Source organism: Pristiophorus japonicus, chromosome 5 (genome assembly GCF_044704955.1).
Source record: "Pristiophorus japonicus isolate sPriJap1 chromosome 5, sPriJap1.hap1, whole genome shotgun sequence".
Taxonomy (NCBI): domain Eukaryota; kingdom Metazoa; phylum Chordata; class Chondrichthyes; family Pristiophoridae; genus Pristiophorus; species Pristiophorus japonicus.
The window spans coordinates 279,617,949-279,634,708 of NC_091981.1; the positions used below are offsets into that span (position 1 = coordinate 279,617,949).

The window sequence follows — 16,760 nt, forward strand, 5'->3', positions numbered from 1 at the left end:
TAATGTATATGGAATACAGGCTCGCTCCAGTGCCTGTCCTCATTGTGCAAAGTAATTAAGTCATTCATCAGAATTCCAGGTCCAATGTGCTACAACATATATAATCGAATTAATTGTGTAATGAACCTCGAGGTGATCTGTGGTCTTTTTTTTTGTTGGACATATTACTCAGCGTCTTGTAGCCAGTTCCACGCCTGCACCTGTGGGTGAAGAGTCAGTGTGGCCTGTGATTGATGTGCCATTTCCCACTTTTTTTGTTTTGTTCTGTTCCCGACAGAGTGGAGTGTGTAGCGACGGAGGAGAACCCTCAGGTATTTTTCTGCTGCTGCGAGGGCAACTACTGCAATGACAAGTTTTTTCACTTCCCAGAGTCTGTGCCAGAAGGTAGGTTGCCGGCTTTGTGCTTGTCGTTCCGTTTTTTTTTTAAGTATTTGCCGCAGATGAGTTTCAATCGTCTTTGCTCGGGTTAATGTGTGTGCATGCACGCTCCTGAACAGGCTAGCTTCGGCCTCTGAATGCTTTCTGGTTCCTTGCTGGGACACGGGGCCACCTGAAGTCTCGGCTGTCCAAACTGCGAGGTGCCTGAATAGATCCCAAGTTGGTCCGACCCAGATTCATCATGGGCAGTCCCTTGAAATCGAGGAAGACTTGCTTCCACTCTACAAGCCGAGTTCTCGGGTGACTGAGCAGTCCAATGCGGGAATTACAGTCTCTGTCACAGGTGGAACGGGCAGTGGTCGAAGGAAAGGGTGGGTGGGGAGCCTGGTTTGCCGCACGCTCCTTCTGCAGCTGACTGGTTGTTTTCTGCACGCTCTCGGCGACGAGACTCGAGGTGCTCAGCGCCCTCCCGGATGCTCTTCCTCCACTTGGGGCGGTCTTTGGCCAGGGACTCCCAGGTGTCGGTGGGAATGTTGCACTTTATCCGGGAGGCTTTGAGGGTGTCCTTGTAACGTTTCCTCTGCCCACCTGGGGCTCGCTTGCTGTTCGGTTGCCTGTCTGCTGACTGGCACAATTGTTGCCTGCTTTACACAGGACGAAGCTGAACCCTAACCCACTTTAAAATTTGCTGGCAATTTGCATCTGTGAGAGTGTTGCCATTAATCTAAGTTGGCAACACCTATTCTCTCCTTTTTTTAAGCGAGTTTGTGGTTATTTGAGCTGTATGACGAACATTTATAGGAGCAGGAGGAGGCCATTTAGCCCCTCGAGCCTGTTCCGCCAATCAATGAGATCATGGCTGATCTCCGACCTAACTCCATATACCTACCTTTGGCCCATGTCCCTTAATACCTTCGGTTAACACAAATCTATCAATTTTAGATTTAAAATTAACAATTGATCTAGCATCAATTGCCATTTGTGGCCGATAGCTCCAAACTTCTGCCATCCTTTGTGTGCAGAAGTGTTTCCTAATTCCACTCCTGAAAGGTCTGGCTCTAATTTCTAGACAATGTCCCCTTGTCCTGGACTCCCCAACCAGCCAGAATAGATTTTTCTCTCTCTACCCTATCTGTTCCCCTTAATATCCTGAAAATCAGATCACCGCTTAACCTTCTTTTGGAGAAAGGACCCTCCCCATTTCACCACTCGCAACGCTCTTTCCCCCTCTCTCCCTTCCAAACACACCACCTTCCCCCAAGTCCCAAATAAAAAGAGAAAATACTGGGAATACTCAGCAGGTCAGGCAGCACCTGTGGAGAGAGAAACCGAGTTAGCACTTCAGGTTCGTGACCTTTCACCCGAACTCCCGCTGTGGTTTTGAGACAATGGCGGTGGTCCGGGCCAAAATTAGGAAAGAAAGGAAGGAACTGCCGCCATAAAGGGATGCCTTTAAAATATCTCCAGTGCCACTCCCAAGACATGGGCTGTAGCGGTTGGTGGCAGTACCAAACTCAACTGCCAGGTTTGCCGAGGCCAGTGGACGGGAAGACCATTTATTTGCTTCATCCCAACTGCTGACCACGGAGAGCCTGGCAAGTTCGCCTTGGCATTGTCCCGGGCTGCGTGAGCGAGGCCCAGCCGCCGTGAGCTGGTGGCACCAGTGTGGCGCCGGAACTTGGGTATAAAAGCAGGCATCCCCTGATTTCCTAGCTCTAACACAGAGCGGCCCTGCCTTGAATACGCGTTCTGCAGTCCCCAGATGTCCCAGAACACTTGAATTCTCTCCATTCGGCCCAGCCCCTCTGAATTGATCTCGGCCGCGGGACGGAAGTGTCTGTTCGACCCGGTCACCCCGCTCTTTGTCCGATCCGGATCTGCTGTCCTGAGAGGATTTTCCCCGGTTCGGAATTTACGTCGTGCTCTCGGTCCTTGCTGTCATTGGATGGTTCCATAAAGCAGCAATTTTACAAGGGGGAAAAAAAAAAACCGATGACTTCTCCTCCCGTTTCCTAATGTAGGTTGGTGCCTCCTCAATCCACAGTCCCATCATCCACCTGAATTTCTGAGAGATGAGGCCGTGCACATAGTTTTATTGTTCCTTTGGTTATTTGTGTTACACTTGTCGTCATTCTCAGGTATTGCTGGACCAAATGTGCAAGACCAGCCAATTTCCACGGTCCTTTCTGGGTATTGGGGGGTGGGGTTGGGTCCGCAGCCTCCCTGGCAGATCATGAAGGTTCCTGGTTCGCTGCCTCCTCTTCCCGTCACCAAGATCACGAGAGAAGGAACAAATTGCAGACCAATGGGGATGGAGCAGGGGAGGGACCATTGATTGGATAGCTTTTTTCAAAGAGCAGGCACGATGGCCTGAATGGCCGGCCTCCTTCTGTGCTGTACGATTCGGTGATCAGGAATTCGTTGCTTACAGAACACTGACACAATAACACTTCCAGCCGATCTGTCTGTGTCCCCACCAATTCTTCCACCCTACTTGATGTCAAAATATTTAAAGTCTGCGTCAGTCTGCATTCCATAATGTTTAACTGAAAAGCTACATGTCTGTCGCAAATGTCTCTCTAAATTTGACAATAGACGAGTGCCCGGGGACTCAGTGACTGAAGGAAATGTGTGGTGTGGGGCGGCACAGAGATGTCTGTTCCGTGATCCGTACTGAGTTAGCTGATCACAGGCAGGGCAATGATCGAAGCACTACACTGGGCTCCAATGCTGGGGGAGGGGGAAATTTAGCCAGGAGTTCACGTGTTTGCTCACGCTGTCTGGTACCTTGCTGGAAGTCATCATTGTCATCATAGGCAGTCCTTTGGAATCGAGGAAGACTTGCTTCCACTCTTAAAATGAGACCGTAGGTGGCTGAACTGTCTGATACGAGAACCACAGTCCCTGTCACAGGTGGGATAGATTTGCCGCACGCTCTTTCCGCTGCCTGTGCTTAATTTTCTGCATGCTCTCGGCAACGTGACTCGAGGTGCTCGGCGCCCTCCCGGATGCACTTCCTCCACTTAGAATGGCAGGCAGTGACTGGTGGGCTGCCGGAGGGCTCAGTGCTGGGACCCCAGCTATTTACAATATACATTGATGATTTAGATGAAGGAATTGAGTGTAATATCTCACAAGTTTGCAGATGACACTAAGCTGGGTGGCGGTGTGAGCTGTGAAGAGGATGCCAAGAGGCTGCAGGGTGACTTGGACAGGTTAGGTGAGTGGGCAAACGCGTGGCAGATGCAGTATAATGTGGATAAATGTGAGGTTATCCACTTTGGTGGCAAAAACACGAAGGCAGAATATTATCTGAATGGCGGCAGATTAGGAAAAGGGGAGGTGCAACAAGACCTGGATGTCAGGGTACATCAGTCATTGAAAGTTGGCATGCAGGTACAGCAGGCAGTGAAGAAGGCAAATGGTATGTTGGCCTTCATAGCGAGAGGATTTGAGTATAGGAGCAGGGAGGTCTTACTGCAATTGCACAGGGCCTTGGTGAGACCACACCTTGAGTATTATGTGCAGTTTTGGTCTCCTAATCTGAGGAAGGACATGCTTGCTATTGAGGGAGTGCAGCGAAGGTTCACCAGACTGATTCCCGAGATGGCAGGACTGACCTATGAGGAGAGACTGGATCGACTGGGCATGTATTCACTGGAGTTTAGAAGGATGAGCGGGGATCTCATAGAAACATATAACATTCTGACGGGACTGGACAGGTTAGATGCAGGAAGAATGTTCCCAATGTTGGGGATGTCCAAAACCAGGGGTCACAGTCTAAGGATAAGGGGTAAGCCATTTAGGACTGAGATAAGGAGAAACTTCTTCACTCAGAGAGTTGTTAACCTGTAGAATTCCCTACCGCAGAGAGTTGTTGATGCCAGTTCATTGGATATATTCAAGAGGGACTTGCGGCTAAAGGGATCAAGGGGTATGGAGAGAAGGCAGGAAAGGGGTACTGAGGGAATGATCAGCCATGATCTTATTGAATGGTGGTGTAGGCTCGAAGGGCCGAATGGCCTACTCCTGCACCTATTTTCTGTGTTTCTTAGGGCGGACTTTGGCCAGGGACCCCCAGGTGTCGGTGGGGATGTTGCACTTTACCAGGGAGGTTTTGCGGGTGTCCTTGTAACGTTTCCTCTGCCCACCTTTGGCTCGTTTGCCGTGAAGGAGTTCTGAGTTGAGCGCTTGCTTTGGGAGTCTCGTGTCTGGCATGGCGTGTCGCGTTATCTGGTACTTTGCTGGAAGTGGGCTTGTGTTGGACGTCGGGTGAGGGCAGTATCAGGCTTGCCGATGGAGAGGTGCCCAGTGGCCTGAAACACCTGTGGAATGGTAACTCGGGTGAGCCTTCAGGTGTACAGCGAGTTAGCTGGCGGGGCGGGGGAGGGGGGCGCAAGAGGGAGGGGATTGGTGTGAATAAACAACACATGCTGACTTTGTTCCCCGTTTCCGATTTCCCCCCCCTAGTTGTATATGAGCCACCGCCTCCAACGCCTTCGCTGCTGACCATTCTGGTGTATGCCCTGCTTCCTATCACGGGCCTGTCCATGATCATCCTGTTGGCCTTCTGGATGTACCGCCATCGCAAGCCTCCCTACGGGCACGTGGACCTGAACGAGGTTCGTGACGCGCAGAGCGCCAGCCGACCTGGGCGCACTGGGTTTGGTCGCTGAAAAGGAGACTGCCACACCCCCCTAAAAAAGGGGGCTTCGCGGAAAATGAACCACCTTTTGAAATGTTGTGACTGTCGTTATGTAGGCAGAAGGTTTTTACATGCAGCAGGATCCCACGAACAGCAATGAGATGCGTGACCTGTTGATGATTTATTTTGTTCTCGTGGAGGGAGGAATGTTGGTCAAAACCCCGAAGACTTCACTGCTCTCCTTGAGTACCACCCTGGGGATCTTCAACCTGTACTCAAACAGAGTAGGCCATGGTTGAATTGCGGCACCTCCTCTGACAGTGTAGCTTTCCCTCATCATCATCATCATCATCATCATCATCATCATAGGCAGTCCCTCGGAATCGAGAAAGACTTGCTTCCACTTAACATGAGTTCTCAGATGGCTGTACAGTCCAATACGGGAATTACAGTCTCTGTCACAGGTGGGACAGATAGTCGTTGAGGGAAAGGGTGGGTGGGACAGGTTTGCCGCACGCTCTTTCCGCTGCCTGCGCTTGATTTCTGCATGCTCTCGGCGACGAGACTCAAGGTGCTCAGCGCCCTCCCGGGTGCACTTCCTCCACTTAGGGCGGTCTTTGGCCAGGGACTCCCAGGTGTCAGTGGGGATGTTGCACTTTATCAGGGAGGCTTTGAGGGTGTCCTTGTAGTGTTTCCGCTGCCCACCTTTGGCTCGTTGCCAACAGCTTTCCCTCAGTCCTGTAATGAAAAGATAGAAAGAACATACTTACATTTATATAGTGCCACTCACGACCTCGGGACGTCGCAGAGCACTTTACAGCCAATGAAGTACTTTTGTAATGCAGAAAACACAGCAGCCAATTTTAAACACAGCAAGCTCCGACAAACCGCAATGAGATAATGATAAATAATCTGTTTTAGTGATGTTGGTTGAGGGATAATTAGCTTGGACACCAGGGAGTGGTCCCCTCAAAAGGGTGTCATGGAATGTTTTCCTACACCTGCCAGGGCAGATGGAGACTCTGTTTAATGTCTCGTCCGAAAGACGGTACCTCTGACAGTGCAGCACTCCCTCAGTGAGGCACTGGGTGTGTCGGCCTAGATTACATACTCAAGTCCCTGGAGTGGGGGCTTGAATCCACGGCCTTTTGACTCCGAGGCGAGAGTACTGCCCACTGAGCTACGGCTGATATTTCACAGTGTACCAGAGTGTCGCGCACTGTTCCTGTTGGGGTGCACAGCCTGTGGAGTGGCCCAGAGGTACTGCGTAGGCCGCATTGCAAAGAAACGCACGTGGGCGGACGTTTGAATGGACCACACAGTCCGTTAAAGGGGCTGCACACCCAAAAACAAAATTAGAGGGAACATTGGGGCTTTGGAATGGGGCTTGAACCCACAGCCTACTGAACCAAGCTGAAGAGTTAACGGGTGAGGGCTGGTGGGGAGTGACAGCGGGGTAAAGTGTCGAGCGAGATTAGTGATGGGTGAAAATATCAACATAGCATCCTCTTAAATGACTGATGCACACATGTTGACACAACAGAGTAGCGAGGCTGGTGTTGCGTTTGCCATGACTTAGTAACTAATCCATGGTTTCAAACAACGAGAGTTCTGTTTACATCACAGGCCCTCTCAAAATAACTGCAGAAATGGTTCTAGTTTCTAACCTTGGGCAGTGCCACTTCAGTGAGTAGAACTACAGCTGCAGTAGGAAGGAGGTTATCCTCCTTTCCAATAACAATGACCCATGGAGAGTTAAACACGTGGGTACTCGGATGATGTTTTCAGAGTCAAAAAACATGTGTCCGTTCTCTCTCCTCCTCCCCCGCTTGTCTCCCCCCACCACACACCCTTCGCACCAGTGAGCTCCAGCCCGATGTCGTACTTTGGTCAGTCCTGTCGTTGCAGTCGGAGCCTGCGGGACTGATTCTGGCCGCTTCTCTTTCTCAAGTCAATGGTAAAGGCTTGGCTTTGAACCTGTAATTTTACTGGGTGGGCAGTTTATGGGCTACCAGTGCACTATTGATGTATTTATTTTTGAAAAAATACTTGGTTAGCAAGTCTTGTTTATTGAAATGTACTTCTTATTTCCTTCATATTGCTGACACCTGAAAACATAGTTGTGAACAATCCTGAGGGACTCTGTGTTATATGAGGGGTACTGTCTAACCTGTGTTGAACATATCAGTATTTATCTTCCCCTCTCTCTCTCTCTCTCTCTCTCTCTCTCTCTCTCTCTCTCTCTCTCTCTCTCTCCCTTTCTCCCCCCTCCCTCCCTCCCTCCCTCCCTCTCTCTCTCTCTCTCTCTCTCTCTCTCTCTCTCTCTCTCTCCCTTTCTCCCTCTCTCTCTCTCTCTCTCTCTCTCTCTCTTCCCCCCCTCTCTCTCCCCCTCTCTCTCTCTCCCCCTCTCTCTCTCTCCCCCTCTCTCTCTTTTCTCCCCCCGTTCGCTCGCTCGCTCCCTTTTTCTCTCTCTCTATCTCTCTCCTTTGTTCCTCCGATCACTCTGTGTATAACTATCTGTCTCTCCATATTCGGTCGTGCATTTTGGGAAAAAGAATGGTGTAAAGAGGCACATACTAAAAGGTAGTAATTTTAACAGACAGATTTAGGGGTGCCGATACATAGATCTTTAAAGGTGAGAATGCAGTTGGCACGTCTATGAAGACACATGGGATTGTGGGTTTTATACTTTGGGGTATTGAATGTAGAGCAAGGAAGTGATGTTTAATTTGTACAAGATATTGGTTAGGCCAAATTAGGAATAGTGTGTGAAGCTCTGGACGCCCCATTAGAGGATATTGGAGCCATGATAATCCACTAAAATTATAGCAAGAACTTTGAATTATAGTAATGAAGAAATGCTCAAAGAATTAGAGCTTTTTTCTCTGCGACAGAGAAAGCTAAGGGGATGGGTGGGGGTGGGGAAATCTAATGGAGCTTTTCAAAATTATAAAAAAACTGTTTTGTGGTTAAATGATAAGAGATTGTTTGCACAGGTCGGGAAGTCAGTATTAGACTCCGGATAAGCTGAAGGAGAAAGCAGGTAATAGAATGGTTTATGAACATGGAATGCTGTACCACAAGCGGCAGAGATTAGAACATCATTTCAAAGGCAATTGGAAATGTATTTTCAAAAGAACAAAAGGATACGGGGCAAGGACAGGAACTGTAATTGGATTTGGCAGATCCAATTGAAGAGCTATCATTGTCGGGCACTGTGGGCCAAATGGCTTCTGATATGTCCTTACTATACAGTATAAATGCAACACGAGGCCCATATTTGAGAGAAGGTCACTCTGTGACCAGTTACCTTTATTACCAAGACCTCAAGTGTTGAAGGTGGGTGGAGCTTCCCCTTTTACACCTGAAAGTCCTGGTTAGGGGTGTCTCCCACAAGTTCACCCCCTTGTGATCAATGTTCTCAAGGTGTACAACTTAGGTCAGCTTATACATGGGTAACAATGATAGTTAAATACATGACAGCTTCCTTCTGTAATAAAAGCAGAATATGCTGGAATTGCACAGGGCAGTCAGCAGCTGTAAAGAGAAAATACGGTTATAACATGCACCCTTCATTAGAACGAAGCTGCCTCCTGTGCTGTACATGCTATGATTTATTTTCACTTTTTCCCTTTTGCTCTCTCTCTCTCTCCCCCTTTCTCTTGCCCCCTTTCTCTCTCTCTCCCCCCTTTTCTCTCTCTCCCCCCTTTTCTCTCTCTCCCCCCCCTTTCTCTCTCCCCCCCCTTTCTCTCTCTCCCCCCCTTTCTCTCTCTCTCCCCCCTTTCTCTCTCTCTCTCTCTCTCTCTCTCTCCCTCCCTTTCTCTCTCTCCCTCCCTTTCTCTCTCTCCCTCCCTCCCTCTCTCTCTCTCTCTCTCTCTTTCTCTCTCTCTCTCTCTCTCTCTCTCTCTCGCCCTCTCTCTCTCTCCCTTACTCACTCACTCACTCACTCTCTCACTCACTCACTCACTCACTCACTCTCTCACTCACTCACACACTCACACACTCACACACTCACACACTCACACACTCACACTCTCACACTCACTCACACTCTCTCTTTTTCTCTCTCTCTCTCTCTCTCTCTCTCTCTCTCTCTCTCTCTCTCTCTCTCTCTCACATAAGAACATAATAAGAACATAAGAATTAGGAACAGGAGTAGGCCATCTAGCCCCTCAAGCCTGCTCCGCCATTCAACAAGATCATGGCTGATCTGGCCGTGGACTCAGCTCCACTTACCCGCCCTCTCCCCATAACCCTTAATTCCCTTATTGGTTAAAAATCTATCCATCTATGACTTGAATACATTGAATGAGCTAGCCTCAACTGCTTCCTTGGGCAGAGAATTCCACAGATTCACAACCCTCTGGGAGAAGAAATTCCTTCTCAACTCGGTTTTAAATTGGCTCCCCCGTATTTTGAGGCTGTGCCCCCTAGTTCTAGTCTCCCCGACCTCTCTGCCTCTATCTTGTCTATCCCTTTCATTATTTTAAATGTTTCTAGAAGATCACACCTCATCCTTCTGAACTCCGAGTAAAGACCCAGTCTACTCAGTCTGTCATCATAAGGTAACCCCCTCATCTCCGGAATCAGCCTCGTGAATCGTCTCTGTACCAGCTAGTATATCCTTCCTCAAGTAAGGTGACCAAAACTGCACGCAGTACTCCAGGTGCGGCCTCACCAATACCTTATACAGTTGCAGAAGGACCTCCCTGCTTTTGTACTCCATCCCTCTCGCAATGAAAGCCAACATTCCATTCACCTTCCTGATTACCTGTGGTACCTGCAAACTAACTTTTTGGGATTCATGCACAAGGACCCCCAGGTCCCTCTGCACCGCAGCATGTTGTAATTTCTCCCCATTCAAATAATAATCCCTTTTACTGTTTTTTTTTCCCAAGGCGGATGACCTCACACTTTCCGACATTGTATTCTATCTGCCAAACCTTAGCCCATTCGCTTAACCTATCTAAATCTCTTTGCAGCCTTTCTTTGTCCTCTACACAACCCGCTTTCCCACTAATCTTTGTGTCATCTGCAAATTTTGTTACACTACACTCTGTCCCCTCTTCCAGGTCATCTATGTATATTGTAAACAGTTGTGGTCCCAGCATCGATCCCTGTGGCACACCACGAACCACCGATTTCCAAAAGGACCCATTAATCTCGACTCTCTGCTTTCTGTTCGCCAGCCAATTTCTATCCATGCTAATACATTTCCTCTGACTCCGCGTACCTTTATCTCCTGCAGTAACCTTTTGTGTGGCACCTTATCGAATGCCTTTTGAAAATCTAAATACACCACATCCATCGGTACACCTCTATCCACTGGTTATATCCTCAAAGAATTCCAGTAAATTAGTTAAACATGATTTCCCCTTCATGAATCCATGCTGCGTCTGCTTGATTGCACTATTCCTATCTAGATGTCCCACTATTTCTTCCTTAATAGTTTCAAGCATTTTCCCCACTAAAGATGTTAAACTAACCGGCCTATAGTTACCTGCCTTTTGTCTGCCCCCTTTTTTAAACAGAGGCGTTACATTAGCTGCTTTCCAATCTGCTGGTACCTCCCCAGAGTCCAGAGACTTTTGGTAGATTATAACGAATGCATCTGCTATAACTTCCGCCATCTCTTTTAATACCCTGGGATGCATTTCATCAGGACCAGGGGACTTGTCTACCTTGAGTCCCATTAGCCTGTCTAGCACTACCCCCTAGTGATAGTGATTGTCTCAAGGTCCTCCCTTCCCACATTCCTGTGACCAGCAATTTTTGGCATGGTTTTTGTGTCTTCCACTGTGAAGACCGAAGCAAAATAATTGTTTAAGGTCTCAACCATTTCCACATTTCCCATTATTAAATCCCCCTTCTCATCTTCTAAGGACCCACATTTACTTTAGTCACTCTCTTCCGTTTTATATATCTGTAAAAGCTTTTACTATCCGTTTTTATGTTTTGGGCAAGTTTACCTTCGTAATCTATCTTTCCTTTCTTTATTGCTTTCTTAATCATTCTTTGCTGTCGTTTAAAATTTTCCCAATCTTCTATTTTCCCATTAACTTTGGCCACCTTATACGCATGGTTTTTAATTTGATACTCTCCTTTATTTCCTTGGTTATCCACGGCTGGTTATCCCTTCTCTTACCGCCCTTTTTCACTGGAATATATTTTTGTTGAGCACTATGAAAGAGCTCCTTAAAAGTCCTCCACTGTTCCTCAATTGTGCCACCGTTTAGTTTGTGTTTTCAGTCTACTTCAGCCAACTCTGCCCTCATCCCACTGTAGTCCCCTTTGTTTAAGCATAGTACGCTCGTTTGAGACACTACTTCCTCATCCTCAATCTGTATTACAAATTCAACCATACTGTGATCACTCATTCCGAGAGGATCTTTTACTAGGAGATCATTTATTATTCCTCCTCCCCTCTCTCTCTCTCTCTCTCTCTCTCTCTCTCTCTCTCTCTCTCTCTCTCTCTCTCTCTCTCTCTCTCTCTCTCTCTCTCTCTCTCTCTCTCCCTCCCTCTCTCCCCCCCCCCCCCTCTCTCTCACTCGCTCGCTCGCTCTCTCTCTCTCTCTCGCTCTCGCTCGCTCGCTCTCTCTCTCTTCCCCTTTCTCTCTCCCCCTTTCTCTCGCACACGCACATTCCTATGTATATCTAGAATCATCTGTTTCCGTCTATATCTCTAATTGTGTCTCTAGCTCTCTTTCTATCTCTTCCCTCACTGTACCTTGATTTACTATGTTGTATGTGGTAATTTTAAGATTTTTATTTGGAGTGTATAACCTGCCTCACAGTTAGTTGTATTCTGTCTAGGACCCAAGCCTGCCATCTCCATCACCTCTGGTCGGCATGAAGCCCCTCCAGTTGCTTGAGATCAAAGCCAGAGGGCGGTTCGGCTGTGTCTGGAAGGCACGGCTAATGAACGACTATGTGGCTGTAAAAATCTTCCCCGTTCAGGTAAGTGTGTTGAAGTTTGATAAATCTTTAATGATGCACTTTGCCTTGCCAAGAGATATTTGAGAAAACTCTGCGATGTTCAAATTATTATGGCCCGCTCCCTTGAGTTAATCGCCAGGTTGGATGGTACAGCTCAAAACCTGACCAACAGCGGCCCTGTCAGTGCAGGCATGAACCTCTTTGCTCACCGTACAGTACCTTTTGAACAAGGATGGGTTGAAAGTGTTGTAGGTGATGCGGTGATGAGTCATGGGCTCAATGGTTGCCAGCAGTGTTGACAGCTGTGGTTACTATACTCTTACCCTCTGGCAATTAGAATGATAGAATCCTAGAAATTTACAGCAGGGAACGAGACCATTTTGGCCCATCGTGCCCGCACCGGCCGACAGAGTTATCCAGCCTAATCCCACTTTCCAGCTCTTGTTCCATAGCCCTGTAGGTTACGGCACTTCTAGTGCACATCCAAGTACTGTTTAAATGTGATGAGGGTTTCTGCCTCTACCACCCGTTCAAGCAGAGCGTTCCAGACCCCCACCACCCTCTGGGTGGAAAAAAATGTCTCCAACTCCTCTCTAAACCTCCTACCAATTACTTTAAATCTATGCCCCCTGGTTGTTCCCTCTGCCAAGGAAAATCGGTCCCTCCTATCCACTCTATCTGGGCCCCTCATAGTTTTATACACCTCAAACAGGTCTCCCCTCGGCCTTTTATTATGACAGGGGTGCAACGGGTTCACTTTTGGAGCAGTACCATTGCAGCTGTTCTCTCAAACCTTTAACATGGAGCATCAAAAACATGATTATGGATGCGTTGTCAATCATTAAGCTATTGGCATAAAAAGATGAAGTGTGTTCTGCTGACTTCCCCTAATCCAAAGGGAAATCTCTTTGCCTCTAAGAGGTGGGGTGGGTGGAACAGTAAATCTTCCTTCCCCCACATTAATATTAATGAACGCTTCATTTGAACACCGCTTAATTTGCATGTAGATTGTTGGAAAATGATCACCAATGCATCCACTATTTCTAGGGCCACTTTCTTAAGTACTCTGGGATGCAGACTATCAGGCCCCGGGGATTTATTGGCCTTCAATCCCATCAATTTCCCGCCTAATAAGGATATCCTTCAGTTCCTCCTCCTTACGAGACCCTCGGTCCCCATGTATTTCCGGAAGGCTATTTGTGTCTTCCTTTGTGAAGACAGAACCAAGGTATTTGTTCAATTGGTCTGCCATTTCTTTGTTTCCCATTATAAATTCGCCTGAATCCGACTGCAAGGGACCTACGTTTGTCTTCACAAACTTTTTCTCTTCACATATCTATAGAAGCTTTTGCAGTCAGTTTTTATGTTCCCGGCAAACTTCTTCTCGTATTCTATTTTCCACCTCTTAATTAAACCCTTTGTCCTCCTCTGCTGAATTCTAAATTTCTCCCAGTCCTCAGGTTTGCTGCTTTTTCTGGCCAATTTATATGCCTCTTCCTTGGATTTAACACTATCCTTAATTTCCCTTGTTAGCCATGGTTGAGCCACCTTCCCTGTTTTATTTTTACTCCAGACAGGGATGTACAATTGTTGAAGTTCATCCATGTGATCTTTAAATGTTTGCCATTGCCTATCCACCATCAACCCTTTAAGTATCCTTTGCCAGTCTATTCTAGCCAATTCACGCCTCAAACCATCGAAGTTACCTTTCCTTAAGTTCAGGACCCTAGTTTCCGAATTAACTGTGTCACTCTCCATTTTAATAAAGAATTCTACCATGTTGTGGTCACTCTTCTCCAAGGGGTCTCTCACAACAAGATTGCTAATTAGGCCTTTCTCATTACACAAAACCCAGTCTAGGATGGCCAGCTCTCAAATTGGTTCCTCGAAATATTGGTCGAGAAAACTATCCCTAATACATTCCAGGAAATCCTCCTCCACCGCATTGCTACTTACCTGCACCCTCTCCAGTGGCTGTATACCCTGTTTACAATATGCCGACCAGAACTTTAATGCAGAACTCTATGGGCTCAATTTTCAGTTCTGGTCATTTTGGGGCAGTAATGGTGGTGGGGCGGTAAAAATTGTGCTAGGAAATGGTTTGCGTCCTCAGCCACAAAATCCAGCAGCTGGGCCCTGAGTGTGGAGCAGAGTGCCAAGGGAGGCGTTGCACACCTCTTTTAGGGCGCTCGGCCAGCTGAGCAACTGAAAATCCCGAGCTACAGAGCCAGGCTCTCAGCGCCCTACGAGAGGCTTGCTTGAAGAAAAAAAGATCGGCGCAAAAAAACATTCTCAGTACCTTGCCTACCCCACATTAGGATAAATCGCAAAAATAAAAATAAACAAAACCAACGCACTTACCTCATTTACTTAATTCACTCACCACGGCCAGGACAGCTCTGACCACCTGGTTTTCCAGGCGGTCCCACTAGGGGGCGCTCGAGGCTCTGCGGCAATTAAAAATCGAAGCGATGTCTAAACCGATGGCCTTCCGCACCGTCTCGACACTCCTGGGCGGTGCTGCTCAGCAACCCCGCAAAACCGGCAGCTAATTTCCTGGCGGGGCGCTGGGAGCTGGCCGCCCACCTGGAAGCCATTGCTGCCCCTCCGGGACGCCAACGGGTGGCAGAGGACTGAAAATCCAGCCCTAACTGTAGTTATTAGTGCTTAAAAAAAAAAGATTGCAGATGTGAATTACAGGTCAAGAAACATCCAATTGGGTTAATGAAGGAGTCTGTTCACTTTCCAATCGGTGTGGGAAGGTGGGGCATCGCGAGAACAGATGTGTCAGGAGATCGGGGGTGGGAGGGAGGGGGCGGTCCGGTGATCAAATCTCCAGGAAATCGTCATCATAGACAGGCCCTCGAAGCGAGGATGACTTGCTTCCATGCCAAAAAAAAGGGATGAGTTGACAGGTGTTTCAATGAAGGACCTAATATTCCAGGTCCTGAACTATATCCTGAAGGGTGGAAGATGCCTGTGCGCGGATTTTTTTAACGTGTGGTGGCCGTTGCACACCAGCCACCACACGGGCTTGACACAGAGCTAGGCCTTGGTCCAGTGGCAAGGTTTAACCAAGACGACTGGAGACCAGCTCTGCTGCACGGACCGAGCACGCACACGTGTCACAGTGTGGGCTGGCCCGTGCTGCCCCGGGCCCCGAACTCGCGCCTCTCCTGGGCCCCGATCTCATCCCTCCGCAGTCTCTCGCCGGCTCCTGCTGTATCTTCCCACGCTCCAATCACCGACCTGGACCTCGATGACGTCACTCTTCGCTGCCGTCGCCCTTGTGCACCAGCTCGCGCTGCTGCCCTGAAGTGGCATGTCTCCACGCTGCTTCCGCGGGGGCCACCGCACCTCCTTTTATGCCGCTGGTGTTCTCGCGCAGGAAATACGTCCACCAGAAACGGCGCATTCCGGTTAGGGAATTTTAGCTTCCTTTTCCCGCCATCCCCCAACATTGTTGGGCGGAGCCCGTAGCCTCAAAGTCTGGTTTGTGACTTTGTGTCTCGTGTTTGTACCCACGCCCACCCCCTTCCCCTCCCCCTGGATGGGGCGGCGGGGGGGGGGAATCGCTTGCTTGCTTGGTTGGGATGAGCCGCACAGCATGCGGGCAGACTAATAATGTGGCTGCCTCTGTATAGTGCCAATATTTATACTCTTTGTTCTTCCCTTTCACAGTTCTTCAGTGGGCCTGCGAGCCTCTGGAAGCCACAGCACTCCCTCGTCGAGTTGCAATGCTATCGCTGAGGCTACCGGCAGCAGCATAATTAATGTCAATTAAGTTTTAGTTCTGATCATTTTGCTTGATACAGAGAAATAAAGACTTGCGTTTTTATCTTCGCCACTTTTCACAACCTCAGCACAACAGGGACTACACTTCAAAACAATAGTTAGTCAGCTGTAAAGTGCTTTGGGACGTCCGGAGGTCGTGAAAGGCGCTATAGAAATGCAAGTCTTTCTTCCTTTGCTTTTACAAGCTCCGGATGTCCCAAAGCGCTTTACAGACAATGAAGTGCTTTTAAAGTGTGGCCGCTGTTCTACTGCCTGATAAAGTGCAACATCCCCACCGACACCTGAGAGTCCCTGGCCAAAGACGGCCCTAAGTGGAGGAAGTGCATCCGGGAGGGCGCTGAGCCTCATCGCCGAGAGCATGCAGAAATCAAGCGCAGGCAGTGGAAGGAGTGTGCGGCAAACCAGTCCCACCCACCCCTTCCCTCAACGGCTATCTGTACTACCTGTGACAGGGACTGTGGTTCTCGTATTGGACTGTTCAGCCACCTAAGGACTCATTTTAAGAGTGGAAGCAAGTCTTCCTCGATTCCGAGGGTCTGCCTATGATGATGATGTAGAAAAAGGCAGCAGCCAATTTGTGTGCGTACCAAAAGCTCCCACAGACATCAATTAAATAAATGACCAAATAATCTGTTTTTAGGTGTTAGTTGAGGAATAAATATTGGGCGTGACATCGGGGAGATCTCCCATGCTCCAATTCAGTTTGTGGAGCATAATGTAGTCCCCCCCCCCCCCCCCCCCCTGCATAGCTCAGTTGGTAAAGGCCTTGTGTAATTGAGCCATTGGAGCAGGAGAAACATAGAAACATAGGAAATAGGTGCAGGAGTAGGCCATTCGGCCCTTTGAGCCTGCACCACCATTCAATATCATGGCTGATCCTTCACCCACATACCTCTTTCCTGGTTTCTCTCCATACCCTTTGATCCCTTTAGCTGTAAGGGCCATATCTAACTCCCTCTTGAATATATCCAATGAACTGGCATCAACAACTCTCTGCGGTAGAGAA

The 16,760-nt window shown here is 48.4% G+C and overlaps 1 protein-coding gene across 1 annotated transcript in view; it reads left to right on the top strand.

Annotated features, from left to right (window-relative positions):
* Positions 1-16,760, top strand: part of acvr2ba (activin A receptor type 2Ba) — a 229,877-nt gene that overhangs the window by 170,357 nt on the left and 42,760 nt on the right. The window contains exons 3-5 of the mRNA XM_070880119.1: positions 278-384; positions 4,849-5,000; positions 11,837-11,980. Coding sequence (XP_070736220.1) covers positions 278-384; positions 4,849-5,000; positions 11,837-11,980 — 403 coding nt within the window. The remainder of the gene's footprint in view (positions 1-277; positions 385-4,848; positions 5,001-11,836; positions 11,981-16,760) is intronic.